The 21,676-nt window shown below is 31.7% G+C and overlaps 1 protein-coding gene and 1 long non-coding RNA gene across 2 annotated transcripts; both read right to left on the bottom strand.

The window, feature by feature from the left end:
- Nucleotides 1–14,126: 14,126 nt before the first annotated feature.
- LOC131647487 (uncharacterized) lies at nucleotides 14,127–17,229 on the bottom strand. Its single transcript, XR_009297843.1, has 2 exons — nucleotides 16,866–17,229; nucleotides 14,127–14,450 (listed from the first exon to the last, which is right to left on the bottom strand). It is a non-coding gene; the product is annotated as an uncharacterized LOC131647487 (long non-coding RNA).
- Nucleotides 17,230–19,677: 2,448 nt separating this feature from the next.
- Nucleotides 19,678–21,189, bottom strand: LOC131647486 (uncharacterized). Its single transcript, XM_058917370.1, has 3 exons — nucleotides 20,583–21,189; nucleotides 20,201–20,271; nucleotides 19,678–19,971 (listed from the first exon to the last, which is right to left on the bottom strand). Exons 1-3 carry the CDS (start codon nucleotides 20,870–20,872, stop codon nucleotides 19,721–19,723), a joined length of 612 nt encoding a protein of 203 aa, XP_058773353.1. The 5' UTR covers nucleotides 20,873–21,189; the 3' UTR covers nucleotides 19,678–19,720.
- Nucleotides 21,190–21,676: the final 487 nt, after the last annotated feature.

Raw genomic sequence — 21,676 nt, 5'->3', positions numbered from 1 at the left:
TTAATTAATGAATTATTTAAGAGAATTAGCATTGTTGATTTTGGTCATGTCTAATCTTTGAGGTGAGCTTTGTTTCCATGAACTATGAGCATTGATATATCCTTATATTGAATACAACACAAAATTGAACCACTTTTCTCATCAATCATATCCATCTCAGTGTACATCCTCACCGTGGGGTCCAAATTAACATGTCTCATATTGTTAGATATGATTTCACCAAAAAATATAAAATGTTAGATATGTGTATTTGATGGGGGACCCTATCTATCTACTATACCCAACACTTTAATTATGTCATGAAAAACCCTATGTTTTGATTTATCCACTCATGCAGTACATGCCTCACTCATCAATTCTCTGTAGACTAAGTAACAGGGATCGAATCAAAATTTCAATAGTTATATTTTAATTTTAATTTTGGAGTAAGACTTGACATTAGTTTTACTTTTGGAACTTTCTTTTCTTGGCCATTATTTTCCATGCAGCCCCACAAACTCACCTAACCAATCGACAACTTCCATTTTTTGCTCTCAAGATACTATTACACAACTAATATTTTAAATAAAGAGAACAATTTTCTCCCATTTTTAATTTTATAATTTTTAAATAATTAATTTGGCAATATCCTTTTGGTTGTTATGGGTATTCATCACCACTTTTATGACTTCAACGTGCTCTCTGAAAAGAGAAAATAATTTTTACAATAATTAGAAGCCTTTATTCAACTAATGAATAGTAACTAGTAACAAACTTGACTATACGCACGGGTTTTGGTTTGATACGCGCATTTGTTTACATAACATATTTATTTTAAGTAGAAGGTCAAAAAAAATTTAAATAAATAATAACTTTTTTCATATATAAAATATTTAAATAATAATTTTTTTCCGTATATATTTGTGAATCATAACTATCATCTTTCGTATATAAAAATATTTAGATTAATAATAGATTTTTCTCGTATACCTTTTTTTAATAATTTTTTTTAGATCATAAATACTATTTTTTATATATCAAAATATTTAGATCATTAAAAAAATGTTTTGCGTATACAAATATTATTTTTGTTTAGGTATCGTTTAAAAAAAATCTGAATCAATTGTAAATTTTCGCATATAAAAATATTTAGATCAATAATAGTTTTTTTCCTGTATACCTTTTTTGAATAAAATTTTATTGAATCATAAATACCATTTTTCGTATATCTAAATATTTAGATCAATAATAAATTTTTTTTTCGTATACAAATATTATTTTTGTTTAGGTATCATTTACAAAAATATCTGAATCAATAGAATTTGACTATAAATAATAGTATATATATATATATATATATATATATATATATATATATATATATATATATATATATATATATATATATATTTCTCTATTTTAGATTGATAACATATACTATTTGTGAAATGACATCAATAATAAATAGTTTTTTTAATATTTATTGTGCAAACATTATTTTAATTGTATAAACTTCATTAATGACATATATTAATATAATAATATTTTGAATCATATAAATTAACTTTAATGATAAGTGACACACATTTTTATATTTTATCCAATAACGCACATTTTCAAGTATATTTTTAAATTCATTTTAATTAAAATAATTTTTTTTAAACTAAAATTATTATTATTTTCTTAAAAACTATTGTATCTTAAAATAAAAATTATTTCAAATTATATTTCTTCGTTATTAATATTCAATTATTAAAATTATTTTTTAAAATTAAATACTATTTTAAATGTAAATTAACAACCATTTAAAATTTAAAATAATTATGAAATATTTATTAAAAAATAATTTATCAGAATATTTTGATTTATAATTTATTAGAAATAATAATAATAAAGTTATAAAAAAGTGAAAAGTGAAAAATGAGTTGGAAAATGAAAAGTGAAAAGTGATTCGAAAAAAACTATAAAAAAAAGACTTTTTTTCCATAAATTATTAATTTAAACTAAGGTAACAAAAGAGTATTTTTGTGATTTCCAAAACAACAACTTTTCTTATATTATAGATATTATTAAACCGTATTATATTTTAAATTCAAATATGAGATCTCAGAATTAAATATATATATAAATTTTTAATTATTATTATTACTACTTCTTCTAAAAAATTAAAAAAATAATAAATCTATTAGTTAACATTTTTATATATTTACATTTTTTTATAATCAATATTTGTTAATAAAAATACAAGAAATATAGAGTAGTGACTAATTAAATTTTCATAGTCAATAATATTGATCATGTATTGTTTTCACTAAAAATTGAATTCTGTATCTTAAATTCGTTTATCACTCGAGTACAAGTGTTTGATTAGTGTTAATTTATTTTTTACAGATATTAAAATATTTGACGATAAAAGTTACACAAATTAAAGATTAAAAATCTTGATAATTCTAAATTCAAACAATATCAAATATCATTTCAACCAACCTATATAAAATGTACTTACGGAATGTCTCTATTTAACTGTAGACCAGAATTATCAACTCATGTTGTCTCATTTAATGCCACAATCCACACAAAAACATTATACACAAATCTTGCATTTACTTCTCCCGTGTGTTCCGTACACACTCTTCCTTCATTACCTCTGCCCTTTAAATTCTTCCATTAATCATTTATAACCTCACCACAAATATTTTCTTCTATTTTTTATCATTCATTCTTCTCTCTCTTTTTCCTTCTTGTTGAATTTTCTTAGTCTAAATGGGTACAAAGCATCTTCATATACTTCTAATTCTACTTTTCTTGCTCATATATTTTGTTAGTGCTACTTATTGTTCAAGACACACTCAAGCTTTCTATGTGAAGAAAGAGTCTCAAGGTTTACATCAAAATTTCTTAGATTCTTTGCCAAAAGCAATACCAAAGCCACCTTCAGGTCCTTCAAGGGAGCATAATGGTATTGAATTACACAACATAAAGAAGAAACCATAGAGAAATTGTCTTACTACTTTCTTCCACTCATATTTTACATTAAAAAAGTGTATGTATGTAATTAGGTTTTGTCTTTGTCGTCAATTTTGATTAATTTTAGTTTAAACATTTATGTATGTATTTTTTTCAAGCCATTTTGTAATACTTTTGCAATACTTTTGTAAGAGACTCTAGGAACGTCAGAACCAACAATAGAATATGATTTTAAATTACGAAAAAATGCTAGGTTTAAATTTTGAATTTTATATATTGCAACTACAATTACAGATTCGAATAATTTATAATCATGTCGCGTCAACTCTTCTTCCCATGGATGCGGATCTATTCTCGTCACCGGAATTCAAATGGAATTATTGTTTTGGGTTTATTCATTCTTGTATAAGATTTATTTTGTGGTTACAACTCTTGTACATGAAATTAGTGACAAATTCCGGGAATTCAGTCTAGTACTATAGCAACTTGTGAGATTTTTGTTTCATTTGAAAACAAAATATAAGGCAATTGCTACTATACTTCCAAAAATTAATTCCCACATCTCTACGATTCTCTTTATTTGTCTGAATTTACTTAAATATTTCTAAAGTATTAACCAAAGACTTCAGCTCGATGGGTAAACAAGATTCTGCTAAATAACGGAGGTTCGAAAAATATATTGAATTTGATTTTTTATAGGAACAATAATTGGTCAGGATTATGACCTTTCCGTATAAACTCTGAATTACTAAAGTCAATTCTCGTAAGAACCACAGTGAAAAAACGAAAGAAAAAAGTTCTAAAATATATTGTATTATTTTCCATATAAATAATTATTTTATTCTATTTTGAATTAAAAAATATGTTTTAATAAGTAGTTGTAGCAAAGGTATAGATTGAATTTGTGACATCTTATTTATTTCCTGATAACACATAACACATAAAAATTTTGAAAATAAAATATAAAATATATGCTACACATATACCTCTACAAATTCTTTGCTTAAATATCTTTCTTCATCATCATACTTGTTTTCTTCTTGTGTTTCAATTGTGTCTGCAAGTAACTGTTCAGAAATATATGCTGATATAGAAAAAACTAATGACCTTCACCTCATTGGTTCCACATTAATATTATTGTCCCATTTGTCTAAAGATGTCATTCTCAAAACTTAAGGTTGCAAGAAAAACACATAGCAGAAGAGTGGGCTATCATGGTTGCACACAAGGTAGATTAGGAGGGGTTAATTGTCTCCCTCGTTCTTGTCCCAATGGTGAGAATAACTCGGTCTAATTAATAGAGATATACGATCTAGTCTACATATGTTCAGGTTAGGTCAATTTTTTTAAAATAGAAAAGGCTTGAAATTTTATAAATCTATTTAGTTAAAAAGACTTAATTTCAAACCATAAAAAAAATATTTTAAACCTGTCAAACCAACCTATTTAAATAAATATAGATAATTTCATTATTATTATAAATTATTTGTTTTGTTGTACTATAAATTAAATTACAAAAACAAAATTTACCTGTCTAAAATAACTTATAAAAATAGGATAAAAACACATTATAAACAAAGTTATAACTTGTTTGCATAAGTTTTCTTAAACAAATAATCTCATAAAATTTACGATATTAAATAAGTTTCGATAAGTCATTGCAAACAAGCTTTTTAATATTATTGATCTTTTATTTTGTAGTGTATATAAATATTAATTAAATTTCTTATTTACATACGTTTAAATGAAATAAACTTATAAATAGGCTGACATAGGCCTAACAAATAAGACTATAATAAGTTACAGGTCAAACTTAAACTTTGATATTTTTTAATTTTAACAGATTAGAGTTTAGACTTTGTCAAACCTAATTCGGCTTAGCCTATTCCCGTCTCTATACCTGATATATTAATTTTTATTTTATTTTAATCTTTTAAAAAAGAGATTTTAAACTTTATTTTCTCTAATGTTAATTTTTATTTCTTTTATAAAATATCAAGTTCTATATTTTTAAGTCATTTATTTTAATGTCATGTCGTTTATGAAATCTTAAAATATTATTAGTTTATTAATTTAATTTTTATTTATTAATTTATTTTATATTTTAAACTTTATAGCTATGATTTTTTTTGAAGTTCAAATAAAATTAATCAACTTTTATTTGTAGGATGGAATTGAAGAATACTATAAATTATGTGTCGGCTATGGTTATCTTATTAGCGTTGGTTTACCGGGGTTATTTGCAGTTTATGTTCCTACCTGCACATATGAAGGAGTCAATAATGTGCTATTTTTTAGGTGTATTTTTGGAGATACATTTCCAAATTAACCTCAAAAAAATTTAAAGATGTATCTTCGAACTAAATTTTGGCAAAAAATAAGATTCGGCGCATTCAAAAATGTATCTCCGAAAATATGAGACAATTTTTATATTTCGCCAACTGCCTCGGAGAAGGTATAAGGATGCATTGAAAAACTCCCAATTGTTAAGGGCTACTATGAATATTCTTACTGGAGCAACTTTCATTCCCAAAAGAAAGATTAAAAAGTCTAGTTAGCTGATAAGTGTCAAATTGTAGTTATTTTGTGTATGTAAATAGTGGCACTTATCGATACTTTTTGTATTACCGTTTAAATAATTCTCCGTTTTTGTGTATATTTGTATCGTTTGTGTTTTATTACGTTTTCGTGTAAATATATATCGTTTGATAGTTTTGTTGTCTTTTTGTAGGTATTTATGTGTGTTCGAAGCTTTGAGGAATAAAGTGTCGAAGACACGACAGCGAACGCATTTTTGAAGAAATAAAAGTTGATGTTCTGTTGAGCCCGCTTAGCGTGCTTTTTTGGCGCTAAGCGCGGTCTGGAAATTTTGAAGACCAAAGTCTGGCAGAAAGTAAGGTGCTTAGCGCGGGTATGTGGCGCTAAGCGCGCTATGGCGGTTTAAGAAAAATAAAGGACAGCGCGCTTAGCGCGGTAGACGTGCTTAGCGCGGTCTGCGATTTTCAGTTTTGTATATATGTTGTAAAATCATTTTTTTAGGTTTTTGGATCATCTCTTTCCCCCATGGAAGAGCTCTGATCCATTTTTGATAGTTTAGAGGCTTAGGAAACACCATTGGGTGCTACATCATGTGGATTGGCTATGGATTTGTCTCGATTGCCTTGACACGGTGAAAGTTTCCGGTTCATCTTCTTTCTTCCCTATGTTTCATTCCAATGGTGGGTTTTGTATGTATATTTCTACTCTTATTGTATGTACATTTGTTGATCTTGAGATCGTTTATATATTCACTTTACAAATCATCATTGTTGTTGTTCTTGATCTTTTTTCTTAAATGCTCTGGATTTGTGTTGTTGCAGAAATGGACACCATAGATATTGATTAGGAATGATAACTATTAGTTTCTGAATTGTAGAAATAGATTTGGGGCTAATAATCGTAATGGGTATCGAGTTTAATGCCTCCGTGTTGTTTGTGTCGATTGGGAAATCGCTTACGTGAATAGTACGGTTGAGCTTTCGTCGGTGTTTCAGACATGGACACTGATGTGGCATCTCAAATGATGTCTGGTGATTTTGATGTGTATTGTGAGTGTGTTGCGATAAGATCTTCAGATTTATGTATTCGACGGGTAGAACGAAATGCAATTCCATAACTATTTCTCTTAGACTATTGAGATTGTTTATTTGCTTTTATTTACTTTTCCCGCATTTACCTTTCCACACCCAATCATGAAACTTAGAATGCGAGATAGTCGAACGGCTGTTTTTCTCACCAATCTCTGTGGACTACGATACGATATAACCTATATCACCCGGTAATAAATAATACCTATTACTTTTTGCTTGCCGCTTCAACAAAATGGCGCCGTTGCTTGAGATTGGTTTTGAGATTAATCGCATTGCGATGGTTTCGTGTTTTAAGTTTCGTAAATATGTTCATATCGTATATTTTGTGCATATTCTCATGCTTGTTTATTTTTGTATATTGATACCATTTTATATTTTCATACTTGTACATGTTTGTGTGTTTGATTTTGTTCCTCTTTACTTTTTCTATTTAGTAAGGTGAAGTTGGCTAAACAAATTGAACTCGGATAGTTCGTAAATTCTAAATCTTCACTTTTCAATTTGTTTAGCGAATTAAGGATTTTGTAAATATTGCATTTTATGTATATTTGTGTTTTTACACATACTTGTATATACTTTTGCTTTTGATTCGTTTGTTAAGTGTTTGGTCAGGTCACTTTCTTTAGGTTGCGTTTGAGGCGAAAGCATTAGCGTGTCGCGAGGAAGTCACTTGCCATTCATGAAACAATAAAAGGCGTCGAGCTAACGACGTAAAATGAGCGCTTGTTGGGAGGCCCCAACGGTTTTATTTTTCTGTTTTTTCTGTAAATGAGTAGTGTAGGTGTTAAGTGGAGGCACACTGGAATTTGTGTTTTGTTGCACTGGTTTTTGTCTTTCTGGTGTAACGCGCTTAGTGTGCTAGACCGCGCTTAGCGCGGTCTATAGCTTTTGGCCAATGAATTCTTTTTAATGATTCATTTGGCTCGCCTTTTTCCCACTTACACCAAGGCTTTATAGTTTACAATTTTATACTTTTATTTTTAATACTTTCGTTTGTGTTTTGACTCAAATTTTGGCCCGATTACTTGGAGTCGCATTTGATAATTCTCCAATTTTGATAGATTCAACTTGCTCATTGCTTGAATCACAATTAGTTTTCCCTTTTTACCATAAATGTGAGGTGGCTTTCCATTGTGTACATATGCGAGAGACCGACATTTCTTGTTTTAACGGGATATTCTTATGTTTAATCTTTTGTTTGTATTGATTTTGTGAATGCACGAAAGTGATCAAGGAACTTGTTTGATTTTGAGCACAACCACCATATGTTATATTATGTTATGACCATTTGATATTTATTCTATTTATGTTATTGAAGTTAAAAAAAAATAAATTTAACTCCCAGTACCGAAAATTCCTGAAAATTTGAAATTTCCGGTAATTGAAATTATACCAGAAATTTGAAATTTCCGGGTACCAAAAATTTTAAATATCCGGTATGATTATTAACTAGTAATTCATACCGGAAATATACAATTTCCGGTACTGGAAATTTCATATTTCCGATATGGCTCATCATGCCCAATAATTTGGTAAATCTCGACAAATTTCTGGTACATTTGCGAAATTTCTGGTACGAACCAGAAATTTTAGAATATTCGGTATTTTTGCATGGGTAAAATGGTCAAAACACCAGCCTTTGGGGGGTGGCAGGTTTAAACAATGGGTTGGCAAGTTAATTTCTCGTTACCTTGCCCCCGTTAAATTTAAGACCATGTGCAATGGGTCTGTTGAGTTTGAACTCAACATGCGAAATCCCCTCCAATGGATGTTGAGAGAGGTGTTGAGTGTGTGCTGGAAGAGAGAGGTGTTGAGAAAACTCAACACAGTTGAGGCTGACGCAGGGGACACGTGGCAGCAGATGAATGACTGAGTGAAAAATAAAAATAAAATTTAAATAAGAATATGAAAATAAAAAGTGGTGGGGTAGGGTGTTGAGTGAAAAACCATTGGAGAGGGTAAAAGTTGAATGAGTGTTGAGTTATTAGGTGGAAGAAAGAGAAAATGATGTGGAGTGTTGGGAGTTGAAAAAGTGGGTGTTGAGTGTTGAAACCATTGTACATGGTCTAAGAAATCCTATTATTTAAAGTGTTCTAGTGTTAAAATTGTTTTTTTTTTAGGAAAAATCAAAAGTTTGTTTATATTTTCTTCCATTTGCAACATAAATCTATTTTAGTTTTAGTATTTTTTTATATGCAATGATTTCATTCCAAAAAAGAGAAAATATAAGGGGTACTTTAACCCTCAACTAAACAATAAAGACTATCCACTCGTCCGAAGATAATCCAAAGGAGAGGTATATCAATCAAAAAAATTACAAATGGAAGAAGATTTGCTACTCAAACCTATCCACTTTCATGATAGAAATTTAACGGTCAACAAATAATCCTCAAAAAAGAAAACTCTACCCTGAAACATAATAACATTTCTCATTAGACAAATATTTCAACTAGTAGCTAACGAGATTACACGGATTATGTTTTGTTATCCTCATTCTTCACTAGTTGACTATGCAAAAAGAAGCTTTATATGCAATCATGATGTAATCCTACTTGGTTTCCCAACCATTTTCCACTGCAGCATAAATTTTTCTTGTCACTGCACACATTTTGAACAGATGAAGATTATCTTCCTCTTTCTGAAAGTAAAAAAGCACAACACTTCTCTCTATCACCTACTAAGATTTCTCTAATGGATAATTGGTCTCTTGTTAGTAATGTATTAGAAGCATCCTCCAGCCAAACATTTGAATATTGGAAGAAACCTCTAAGTTCCACAAATTTCTCAAAGTTGCTCCCAAATATGTCCTATCTGAATCCTCTGAGTAACTTGTATCTAAAATAGCATAACACATCATAACAGAGACAACCTCATCATCATCGATTAACCATCTAAATTCATCTGAAACAAAAGACGTTGATTCTACAAATTGAGTTCTCAAGGTTTCATCTTCAATTGAATTCTCAAGGTAGAATTCCCCTACTTGTAAGCTATCATCTTCAATTGAATTCTCAATGTTGATTTGCATCTTCCATCTCCAAACCCTTCCTTCCCAAAAACCCACATCTACCACACTTCATGTAGAATTTGTAGCCAAAGAAAAAGCTTCGGGAAACGCCTCCTTCAAGGTTTGATTGCCTAACCATTTGTTGTACCAAAAAGAAATACTCCTGCCATCATTCAAAATGCATCAAATATATCAAAAAAATATGGCCTGCAATTATCTTGTTTCCAACTATTATGAGGTCCCTCCACCAAATTTAGTCTCCTTTATTGATCACACTGTTATCATTGAAAAGTATCTTCCATTCCGTATTTTGATACCTATGTCTCAATATCCCACTCCATAAAGCGTCATTTTCCTTAAAAATCATCCATTTCCACTTGAGCAAGAGAGCCTTATTAAATTATTCTATGTTTTTTATACCGATCCCCCCACATTTTTTGGCTCTACACACTGAATCTCAATTATCCCAATGATTTTTCCTCTTATTTTCATTACCTCTATATAAAAAGTAATTTCAATAATTCTAATCTCATTCAACACTTTGATTGGGGCTTTATAGAAAGACAAACTATAAATGGGAATCGAATTGAGGACATCATTAACTAACACAACCCTCCTTCCCAAAGAAATATATCTTCCTTTCTAAGATGACAATCTTTTTCTAAGGTTGCTAATAACTTCCTTCCACATATACATTCTTCTAAGAAAATTGTGGTCTCTCAAATAAGTTGGAGCCTTGGTAAGTTTTGCCTTGGAGTGGAAATATTTCACAAAACTAAATACATCTTCCTTAACTATTTCCTAACACTTCTTCAAAAAATAAAATTATAACCATCTGGTTTTGCACTCTTGTTTTCATCACAACACCAAACCGCCTCCTTAATCTCACTCTCATAAAAGGTTCTTCTAAAGAGTTACTTTTCTCTTGAGATAAGGATTTGAAATCTATCTCACCGGGCACTGGTATTCTGATGCAACTTTCTTCAAAAAAAACTTTCAAAATGACACTTCACTGCATTTTCACCTCATTCACCCGTTACAATCTTCCATTAGGTGAATCCACCATATTTATATGGTTTATCCTATTTCTATCCTTCAAAGTGTTATGGAAGAATATATTGTTTTAGTCTCCATCCCTTAACCAAACTTATCTAGATTTTTTCCTAAGAAGACTTTCCTTGTACTCCAAGTTTTTTCAAATATCTTCATACATCTTTGTTCTATCTTATACTATTTTAGATATTGATCCTCCATAGTTAGAAACTAAAGTTGTCAATATCATTCCACTATATTACTGAATCTTCCACTTTTAACACCTGCCTAAATACCACTTTATTCTACCACTTCAACCTTCCCTTAAAAAATTTAACTTCTATTTTAGCATGAAGTCACATCTCCCTTCAACCTCAATTTTCCTCCAATATTCTTTAATAAATTTATCAAATTGTGCTTAATTCAACAGTATTAAATCTAAATTGTTTAGGGCCCCAATCTTGATCACTAGATTTCAACCAAATGGGGAAGCGATCAAAAGTATCCCTTTGCCCCACCCATTTCCTTGCTACCTTCCACATATTGACTAAGTTCGCAAACAACAAGAACCTGTTTAGTCTAATAATAGCAGTACCAATACCATTGAACCAATTAAATCTACCTCATATGCTAGGCACATCAATGAGATCCATTTCTTTAATGGAAGTTCTAGAATCCTCAATTTCATATCCTCTATTCCTCACCTCTACACCAATTCTCTCCTCCTTATTGATTAATTAATTATAATATCCCCATAGACACTATTCTTCATCCATATTCTTCCTTTTCAACTGCACCAACTCACTCTAAAGATTTCTCCTTTTCACATTATTACAAGGGGCATAAATGTTAACAAAATTGTAATTTCCCCTTCCAATACGCATTCACTCCCATATATGCTTCCCCCTTAAAATATAATTTAGAGATAGAAAATCTTTCCTCCACAAAATCACCATACCCCCTTAAGCACCTACTGCCCCACTAAAAGTCCATTTGACCTCCTTGTTAAGGGGAAAATTTTCTCTGAATCAGAACTCACCTTTTTTATTTCTGAAAATTGTTTTTGTAAATTTGGTGAAAATTTTGGATCCTTGACATCCTTTTTGAAAACCACCAAGACCTTTTGACCATTAACCCATTCACATGTTACATCAATTTCTTTATATCGATACACTCCTTCCTCGACATTCACATTGATATTTATGCCTTTATCGGCTTACTAGACCTATGAACCAGTGACCTACTAGACCTTGTGTCTCTTCCATCAGCTTGATTATGAATAAATTATCATTAATCTGAATGTTGAGAGCTTCATTAATCACCATTACACATCTGGTTCTGACCATAAAATTTGCCACGTTCATTTTGGAATGATTAATCGTATTATAGTCACTTCATATATAAACTCCCAGTGTCAATGTTAAGAATTCAAAAAACCTTAGAGACCATGCATGGCATGGAATCCCAAAGCATCTTATCCACGTGACTCTTTCAGGGTCCGCGTCATATGGTTTCCATTTCCTAACTTATTTGAATCATTATCTTAACCAATCCATGGATTCCTCTACTAGAGCTTTCAACTTCCATTCTTCAAGTTCCTCTAGAAGACAAAAATTAGTACTCAATGGGGTCGCTTTGACATAAAATATCCTTTAGAGTGAAACATATCTTGTATTTTGTAAGCTAAACACGAATTTTCCACTATTCCAATATAAGCTTTCTCAAACCCGGTTAATTCATCTTCTTCCAAATTAAACTTCATATGAATAATTTGTTGATTTTTGACTTTGAACAAATGAATACGAGATCCTTGACCTCTAGTGACCTCTGTATACAATCTTCTGTTACTCCTGACATTGTTCCTTTCGTCAAATGTCAGAAACTCAAATTGTTTCCTTTTCCCAAAAACCTCCCTCTTTGATCAAAATTAACTTCACTTTCCTACCTTCACCTCTTTCTTGACTCCTTCCTCTTCACTCTGACCTCCTTCCTTTTGAATCTGGGAAGATTTTTTTATCTTTCTTCCTTAAATGAAAATGTTGTCAAGTTTTGCTGCCATCATTCTTTTATCTCTTACATTGAAAAAACGAACGAAACCATATTTCTTCCCTCTCTTATCTCTTTTAGGAGGAATGATCACTTAATCTATGTCCCCATGTTCCTTAATAACATAATAGATCGTTCGCTCTCAAGTTATCTGCCAATTCTGTGATGAAAAACGTTGTTGTTTTTGTAACTCCATGATTTATTTTTGATCTTTATGCATCCCATTTACCACTATTCCTATTTGCTACATGATTGGATGAAATCCTTGTCCACTCGTCTTCATTATTATCCTTCTCGCTAAAAGTTGGCATTTCCACTTTTTTTTTTTATCATTAGTGCTTTTATTCTTGAATCAATGCATCCTAAGCCTACTAATCCTTCTTTCGAGGAATTGGATGATGCTATTCAATCCATAACCTCACTGAAGACAAAATCAATCACACACATCATCAAATGAATGAGAGGTTTCATGAAGCAAGTAAAAACCTAAAATATCAACTGGGAATCATTCATAAAAAATTGGATAATTAATTGCAAGTTTTGGATTCTAGACATGAATCCTTAACATCATTCCTTACAAATTTGATGGTTCAGATTAAAGTGTAATAACAAGCAATCTCTTCTCACACACATCATCATATGTATCTATAACTATTCTTTATTCCCTCTAGGGGTGGCAAAATGGATGGATTGGATGGATATGGATTGGATTGTTAATGGATGGATCAAACCAATCCATTAATCCATTACAATCCACTAAAATCTCTTAATAAAAATCCAATCCAATCCATCCATTAAGAAATAAAATCCATCCAATCCATCCATTAACATATTTCAAATGGATGGATATCCATCCATCCAAGCAAATAATTATAAAAATTCTTAATTGTTTTTTAAATTTCATAAAAAAAAATAAATTTCACAAAAAAAAATATTGTTAATTATTTTTTAAATTTCATAAAAAAATTAAATTTCACAAAAAAAATATTGTTAATTATTTTTAAAATTTCATAAAAAAAATAAATTTCACAAAAAAAAAATATTGTTAATTATTTTTTAAATTTCATTAAAAAATTAAATTTCACAAAAAATATATTGTTAATTATTTTTTAAATTTCATAAAAAAATTAAATTTCACAAAAAAAATATTGTTAATTATTTTTAAAATTTCATAAAAAAATTAAATTTCACAAATAAAAATTAATATACCCATTATTTTTAAATTTCTTTCAAAAATTTAAATTTCACAAAAAATAATTTAAATATTCTTAATTGTAAAATACCACACTTTCTCTCTCTCTCTCTCTCTCTCTCTCTCTCTCTCTATATATATATATATATATATATATATATATATATATATATATATATATATATATATATATATATATATATATATATATATAAACAAATCTTTTAAGTAAATGGAAAAATCCATTATTCTAAGAAGTAAACTAGACATACACTAGTCTGAAATGACATAATTAATGTTAATAAGTTTAGAAAAAGTGATACAAAATTAGTACAAACCTTTCGATTTCAATTACATCAAGTTCTTGAATTACAAAAGAGAATTTCTAAGTGAAACAAGATTCAAATTCAAGATTACATACAGTACTAGACTACTAGCTACATATCCCAAGTTGAAACAAGTTGAATTCGAGTTGCATAAAATCAAAGTCCTTAAGCTACAAGAGAATTCCAACTGATTTGAGCCACTCAATTTCTTCACCTTTCGACCTCTTCTTTGCATGCCATTCTCATCATTGCTCATCTTCAAGTTAAAGAACCTGGTAAAGGAAGAATTTAATTACCACAAATAGACAAAAGTGTAGGAGTAGCCATCAAGAGGAAGATTAAGTGATAAAGTGAATTCATCTCTTTGATTTGTAACTATAGCCAATTTATTAAAATTAGGAAACTAACATAAAACAATTCAAGTTCATTCAACATTAAAGAGAAAATACTAGTAACATAATAGCTAATATACTAACATTTGCTTATCCTAAGAAAAAACGTGTGAGTATTTATGAAGAGATAAGACTAGTTATAAAGCTATTATTCTAATATTTATTCTCTTAAGCCAAATGATAATGCAATTCAAAAATGGAAAATTTTGAAATACTACTAGCCTAAAATCTAAATAAGAGAAGTATGGAACCATGCTGCTACAATAAGGGGGGAGTTGTTACATTGAATGGAAAGCATAATTACTTTGATTAATGAATTCAATTCTATTGCTTTGTGAAAGTGCAGTAGATATATTATTATAGATACTATAATAATAAAAATAAACAAAAGCAGGAAAATGTATGTAGAAATGTTGATTCTAACCAACAATTAAAAGCACAGTTGCAAAAGCAGCTTCAGAGTATTCTGTGATACAAGCAAACTCAAGATAAGGGAATGGACTTGAAGACTACCTAGCTGTAGAGTTAGACACTGTAGTAGTAACTTTATGTTCTGATTACCCAACCATCGTCATTGGGGTATAACTCACACTTCATTCTTAGTTCCTTTGTTTCAGCTTTTAGGGACTTAGCCATTAATTCAATAGTATTAGTATAGAAAAAGAAAGAATGTTCTGTTGACACTGGTCCGGAAGAGAGACAGGCCGAGTCAGCTAATCCGTGTGAGCAAAAGTTTAGCATTAGAACTCTGATCATGGTTTGCATATTTTGTTTTGTTTTTGAAGAGTTTACACTGATTGTTAATAATTGTCCATAACATACTCAATCCCCTATAGTTCTAGTAGCTAATCAGTTCCATGATTAATAATTACCCTAAAAAACCATTATGTATTTCTCCTTCTAAATAGGCCAAACACATACAAGCCATATAATTATAAATTATTGTTCTAAAGTACTACCTACCCCTAATGTTGCATTCTCTTCAGGACCACCATGCATTTCACTCCCCTTTGTTTATTAGATGCAACATTTATAAAGCCTATGAAACAGGTCTTTCAAGTTTCCACCTTCTACCAACTTATCCTTCTAATTAATAAAAACATGTCTTACGTTTCTTACAACCAGATAGATGCAATTGTTGTTTACATTTTCCTGAAGATGTACCAAAAGGTCACTTTGTTGTTTACGTTGGAGAAAACAGAACAAGATATATTGTTCCTATTTCATGGCTGCCTCATCCACAGTTTCAATGTTTGCTTCAAGTTATGTTAACCGGTCCTTTGGTTCCGGAGCCATCAACCGATGTGTTGGAGGAAAAATGGTTGAAATGGTTGGATAATTTTGCAGCTAAATCAGTGATATTTTGTTCATTTGGAGGCAGGGATAGAGGTGAATAGAAGGGAAAAAGATGGATATTTTTATAAAGAGGATATAGTGAAGGCAGTGAAGGTTATAATGGTGGATGATGAGAAAGAGCCTGGGAAGAGCATGAGAGAAAACTTCAAAAAATGGAGAAAGTTTATGTTAGATAAAGAGACTCAGAATAAGTTTATCATTGATTTGGTTTCCAACTTCAATGATAAACTTCAAAAAATGGCAAGGATATGAACCAATCAATAAGTTTTAGTTGGTTTCCAACTTCAGATACAATAGCCACTACAGAAGATAAAGCTATGTAACCTAACAAAACCAATCATCCTCAAACAAAACACAATTTTAAAAATAACCTTCTAGCAAACCCTCACTACAAAGCAGGGCACACACACACAATTGAAACCTCCTTCAGCTAACTGGATAAAACATTAAAACCAGCATTCACAAAGGCACAACATTACATAGCTTTTTACCACATCAATAAAGAAACAAAACAGAAAAATTGCACAATCATAACTATTGTGAAATAAAATTCCTTCAATCCAAGTATCTGCTGTGAAATTTATTCAAATTGAATCTAAAATCTAAATCACAGAACAATCACAGCAATATAAAAGATATTCTCAACAAAGACTAACCAATCGGTCCAGGCAGAGAAGCCTTGCCCCCAGAACCAACTCCACCACCATACCCATAACCATCATAAGCTTCTCTCCGCTTCTTAATCTTCCTCTACCCAGAACTCAAACAACAACAACGAAGTAACTCTCTCTCTCACTCGTCCTCCACTCTCGCTCAGAAAAAAAAACGGAATCGAAAAAGCGATGGCATATTAACAGTAAAGCGTCAACGGTATCGGAGCAAGAAATATTTGCAACAACAACAATTAGAATAACTTAAAATAGCAACGAAAGAGATTACCGTGTGATTGTAGGTCGAATTCGTCGCATGCAGTAGTGTTGTTGGAGCAATCGAAGGAAGCTGCAGAGGGCAGAAATTGTGTGGGTTGAGCGTCGAATGCGCGTTGAATCGTGTGAATGATGCGGATCCGATGTTGCTCGATCTAAATCCGAAGAGAAGGTTGTGATGCTGTGTTGTTGAACTGATTGTTGAGTTGAATTGCTAGCTAAATGGTTTCATCGAGAAATTGGGGAATACGAAATTAGGGTTCTTAGATTGGGAAAGGAAGAAGAAATTGGGAAATACGAAATTAGGGTTCTTGAGAGAAGTGAGAACGTGATTGTGAAGTTTGTGGGAAGAAGAAATTTGGATCTAAGATGTTGAGTTGAATTTGATATGTTGAGTTGAATTTTCAATTTTTTTTCTTATTGTGTTTTAACAAAAGAAATTAAATATTTAATATATATTTTTATTAAAAAGTTTTATTTAATAAATGATAAAATAATATCCATTGGATTTTTAAAATGAGATGGATGGATTGAATCCATCCATATGATTTGATGGATGGATTGGATAAATCCATTAAATTATTTTTTTGGTTAATGGATGGATTGGATGGATAAATTATAGGATGGATTGGATGGATATTGTGTTAATGGATTTTATTGCCACCCCTAATTCCCTCTTTTAGTAATCAGACTTGGATAACTTGTATATCTTATTAAATTGAATGCCCTTACATTTAATCCAAATTTATGGTTATTTTATACATTTCAAATTTGACGAGTTTGCATTATTGTCAGTGATGTCTTGTAATTTTATCACCAACTATGTTCTCTCTCCTATGCAAATTTTTCTTACTTAAGACATTTTCTGAAATACGATCCACATTGACATCTTGTTTGTTCATTGTGCTTATGAGGGATCATGACGATCGACAACGTTGTTGAATGAGTAGTGTTTTGTGTTGCATGATTCAACATATTTGTATCAGGTATAACCTTATTCTTAAAAATACTAAATTACGAGCCATCCAAATTTGATCTATAATATAGATTATGATAGTTAGAATATTGTTAATTGTCTGATTGATCATGTAGGTACATTAATCTATGAACTTAATTTCTATATTGGAGTAAGCTTGGTAATTAATAGATAAGATTGAATCAAACCAAACATTTACTATTTTGACACATTTCATAAAATGGTTATTAAAGGTCTCAAGAGTATTATTGTCGTTGGAACAATGATGGTAATATTTAATATGTCTTATAATAATATTGCTCTTGGCCAAGATGATATCCTTTAAATAGAATATGATAATAAAAATATCAAATTATTACATAAATTCACCAAATAAATGATTATAATAAAATAATCATAAAAACTTACCACAACAATGAAAAAAGACAAAAGGAATATAAATCAAAAGCTCTAGCTTCTTCCCACAAAATTAGAAAGCATGGAGACATACTAATTGTTTATCACGACATTTCACATGCGAATGATGGATTTATAAGTGAGTGAGTCTAAAATTTAAAATTTAGATATGGATAGAATTCTATTTTTCACGATGATATTTAGTGAAAGTTGTGTTTCTTTTTTCTTTTTGGATTCTCAAAGATTGGAAAATACAAGAAACTATTGGAACTCTAATTTTTTCAAAAAAATTGTTTTTGTTTATGTGGCTACGCACAACGACTGAAGTTAATTGGTTCCTGAAATTGATAACTTTGTTTGCTGGATTAACCTGTCTCATGTCATGTCTTTATTTTTAAAAGCTAGCTACCATGTGATTATGTTAGACTTTTACTATAGTGGTCATTTTCAAAGACAACCCCCAAGTCAAAGGTTGTTTATATTATTATTAGTTTTATGGATTTGATTTGATTAAACAAATTGTCCTTGTTGCTCAATTTCTATTGGTATTAGGACCTTTCATTGAAATTTAGAGGTATTGCTTCGGTTCTTGTAGCCAAGAAGAGTTATACGTGTGGCTTCATAAAGAAGGATTATAAGTTTGTAACGTTTTCAGAATGGTGTGGAACATATCTCATAATAGTTTTGGAAAATTCTTTGGCCACCTCCCAACCTTCTAGGTCACTTCTGGTGAAAAACTCAAACTACCCCTGACTTCGGAAATGCATTTTCGAAATGCAAAAAAAAAATGTGTTTTCGGAGATGCATCTCCGAAAGCGTTTTTTTTTTTTGAAAAAATTGTTTTATTTCGGAAGTTCATTTTCGAAAACAGCATTTCGGAAGTTCATTTTCGAAATACTGCGCGTTTTGCAGATTAAGCAAAACAGTCCCCTTCCCCCATTCATTTACCCTAATCTTCTTCCAAACTCAACCCCAAAGAGATTTTTCTGCAAACCACTTCCAAGACTACATTATATTCCACATCTAGTTGCTCTACTACATTCAAAAGCCCTCCAATCTATTCAATCGGTAAGCATTTTGATTCTAAGATCTATGATTAAAATTGAAAATTTCTTTAGCCACCTCCCTATGGGGGTCACCCCCAGCGAAAATCCCAAAATACCCCTGCTTCGGAAATGAACTTCCGAAGCGCTTTTTTTTAAAAAAAAATTCCACAATTCGGAAGTGCATCTCCGAAAACACCTCATGGGGGGTGTCTTCGGAGATGAACTTCCGAAAACACCTCATGGGGGTGAATTCGAAAATGAACTTCCGAATTATGCAGAAACTGTGTTTTTTTTATGTTTTTTCTTAAACTGTCTCGCATTTTAATTAAACGCAAACGCCAAATAAAAATAAGCAACAGATAAACTGAAAATACTAAGATGATAAATCCAATCCAAAAACACTGTGCGAAAGATACAATCCGAAATCAAAACAAAACAAAACAAAACACGTCAAACAAAACAAAAACACGTTATTCTGCCCGAATGAAGATAATTATACCAATCCTCATCCCACTCAGTCTCAGAACCATCAGCGTTGATCATGACTCTCACGCCTGAAGACTGAGCCTGCACGTCCGAGCCATGGACCCCCAGGGGACGAGAAGCAGAACCAGACAAAACCTTCTTCTTCTCCTTCACCTCCTTCACTCCGCGAGAGCACGAGGTTGAAGAACCCTTTCTTCCCTTAGCGCCACCCATTCCTGCGTAAAAATGAAGAAAGAAAGGTCCATGAGACCTCCTTTTATAAAAGAAGAAAGGGGACAAAAACGCTTGGGAAACAGACAAGTCATTAAAGAACAAAGACGTTGGAAACCAGCGACACGCCGTCAAAGAAGTCAGAACGCATGCACACAAACTTCAAAGAAACAGGCACAATAAACAAAGGCGTTAAAAATAAAGTACTTGCAAATTAAAACGGACACTCCCTACCCTCTCTAGCCGACGCAGTCTGGGTCTCCCTACCCTGTCTGATGCGTGCTGGTTGGTTGTCTGACATGTTCCTGTAAACAATTGAAATCGATTAATATGCGAGACAAAATAAAAAACTAAAAAATTTGAACTTCTGATACAATTCGGAAGTTTATTTTCGAAAACTGGGATGGAGGTGTTTTCGGAAATGAACTTCCGAAACATCCCTGCGATGGAGTTTTCTGCAACTTCCATGGCAGACCCCAAAATCAAACATAAAACCAATTCAAAAAGCTTCTAAACAACCTAAATACTACTAACAACCAGTCCATATATCATTTATGCAATTGAAACCCTAAATAACATGCATTTGAATAATGAATCTAACAAATTTAAAACTTACAAATTGAGTGATTTGTGGGCTTTTGAATGTTGTATAGCAATGTGATTCGAGCCTTGATGCAGCCTTGGAAGTGTGTTTGCACAAATTTTCGCCTTTGCTTGTTTTTGATTTGAGTTAGGGTAAATGAATGGGGGAGGGGGAGTGTTTTGATAAATCTGCATAACGCGCAGCATTTCGGAAATGAACTTCCGAAATACTGTTTTCGGAAATGAACTTCCGAAATAAGACAATTTTTTCAAGAAAAAAGGGGTTTTCGGAGATGCATCTCCGAAAACACCTTTTTCTTGCATTTTCGGAAATGCATTTCCGAAGTCAGGGGTAGTATGGGGTTTTCACCAGAGGTGGACTAGAAGGTAGGGAGGTTGGCAAAGAAATTTTCTTAAAATTTATATTAGGGTGTTTACAAATAGCAAAAAATGTATTAGGTTAGGTTTGTACTGACATTTAGGATGTTTAGAATGTGTAAACATAGGTTTGAAGTTTGATTTGGGGTCTGCCATGGAGGTTGCAGAGAACTTCTGCGCAGTGGTGTTTCGGAAGTTCATTTCCGAAAACACCTTCATTCCCAGTTTCGGAAATGAACTTCCGAAGTGTATCAGAATTTCAATTTTTTTTAGTTTTTTCTGTTGTCTCGCATATTAATCGATTTCAATTGTTTTCAGGAACATGTCAGACAACCAACCAGCACGCATCAAACAGGGTAGAGAGACCCAGACTGCATCGGCTAGACGCGAGCGGGCGGCGGCGCAGCTGGCGTCGACACAGGGCTGGGGGCAGGGCCGGGGACGACGTGTGCGAGTTCCCGTGGAGATGGGCGAGGGTACCTCTACATCTGGATCGAGGAGTCGGCTGGCTCGGGTATCTTCTTCCCGCCAGCGAGAGGAGGGGGAGGAGGAGGAGGAGGTGGCAGTGCCATACCACGAGGCGGAGGGGGTACCGGATGTTGACCCTCCACTCGGGGAGGAGGATGAGCAGGAGGACAGCTACCCGGGAGGGCCCATTGACACTTCCGTGCTGATTACCTACCACGATCACGTCGCTCGGCGTATCTGGGAGGGAGAGGTATTTTTTATAATTTGTTATTTTGAGATGAA

The sequence above is a fragment of the Vicia villosa genome, linkage group LG2 (assembly GCF_029867415.1).
Source record: "Vicia villosa cultivar HV-30 ecotype Madison, WI linkage group LG2, Vvil1.0, whole genome shotgun sequence".
In the NCBI taxonomy this organism is placed as follows: Eukaryota; Viridiplantae; Streptophyta; class Magnoliopsida; order Fabales; family Fabaceae; genus Vicia; species Vicia villosa.
The sequence above is the reverse complement of the archived record's forward strand: the minus strand, read 5'-3'. Positions and strand labels throughout refer to the sequence as shown.

Excerpts from the sequence above, each read along its gene's own strand:
- LOC131647486 (XM_058917370.1), bottom strand. The coding sequence starts at position 20,872 with ATGCAAGAAAAAGGTGTTTTCGGAGATGCATCTCCGAAAACCCCTTTT. Across the intron at positions 20,272-20,582 it reads GCCCACAAATCACTCAATTT|GAACATGTCAGACAACCAAC; the intron begins GTAAGTTTTAAA and ends AATTGTTTACAG. Across the intron at positions 19,972-20,200 it reads GACTGCGTCGGCTAGAGAGG|GAATGGGTGGCGCTAAGGGA; the intron begins GTAGGGAGTGTC and ends ATTTTTACGCAG.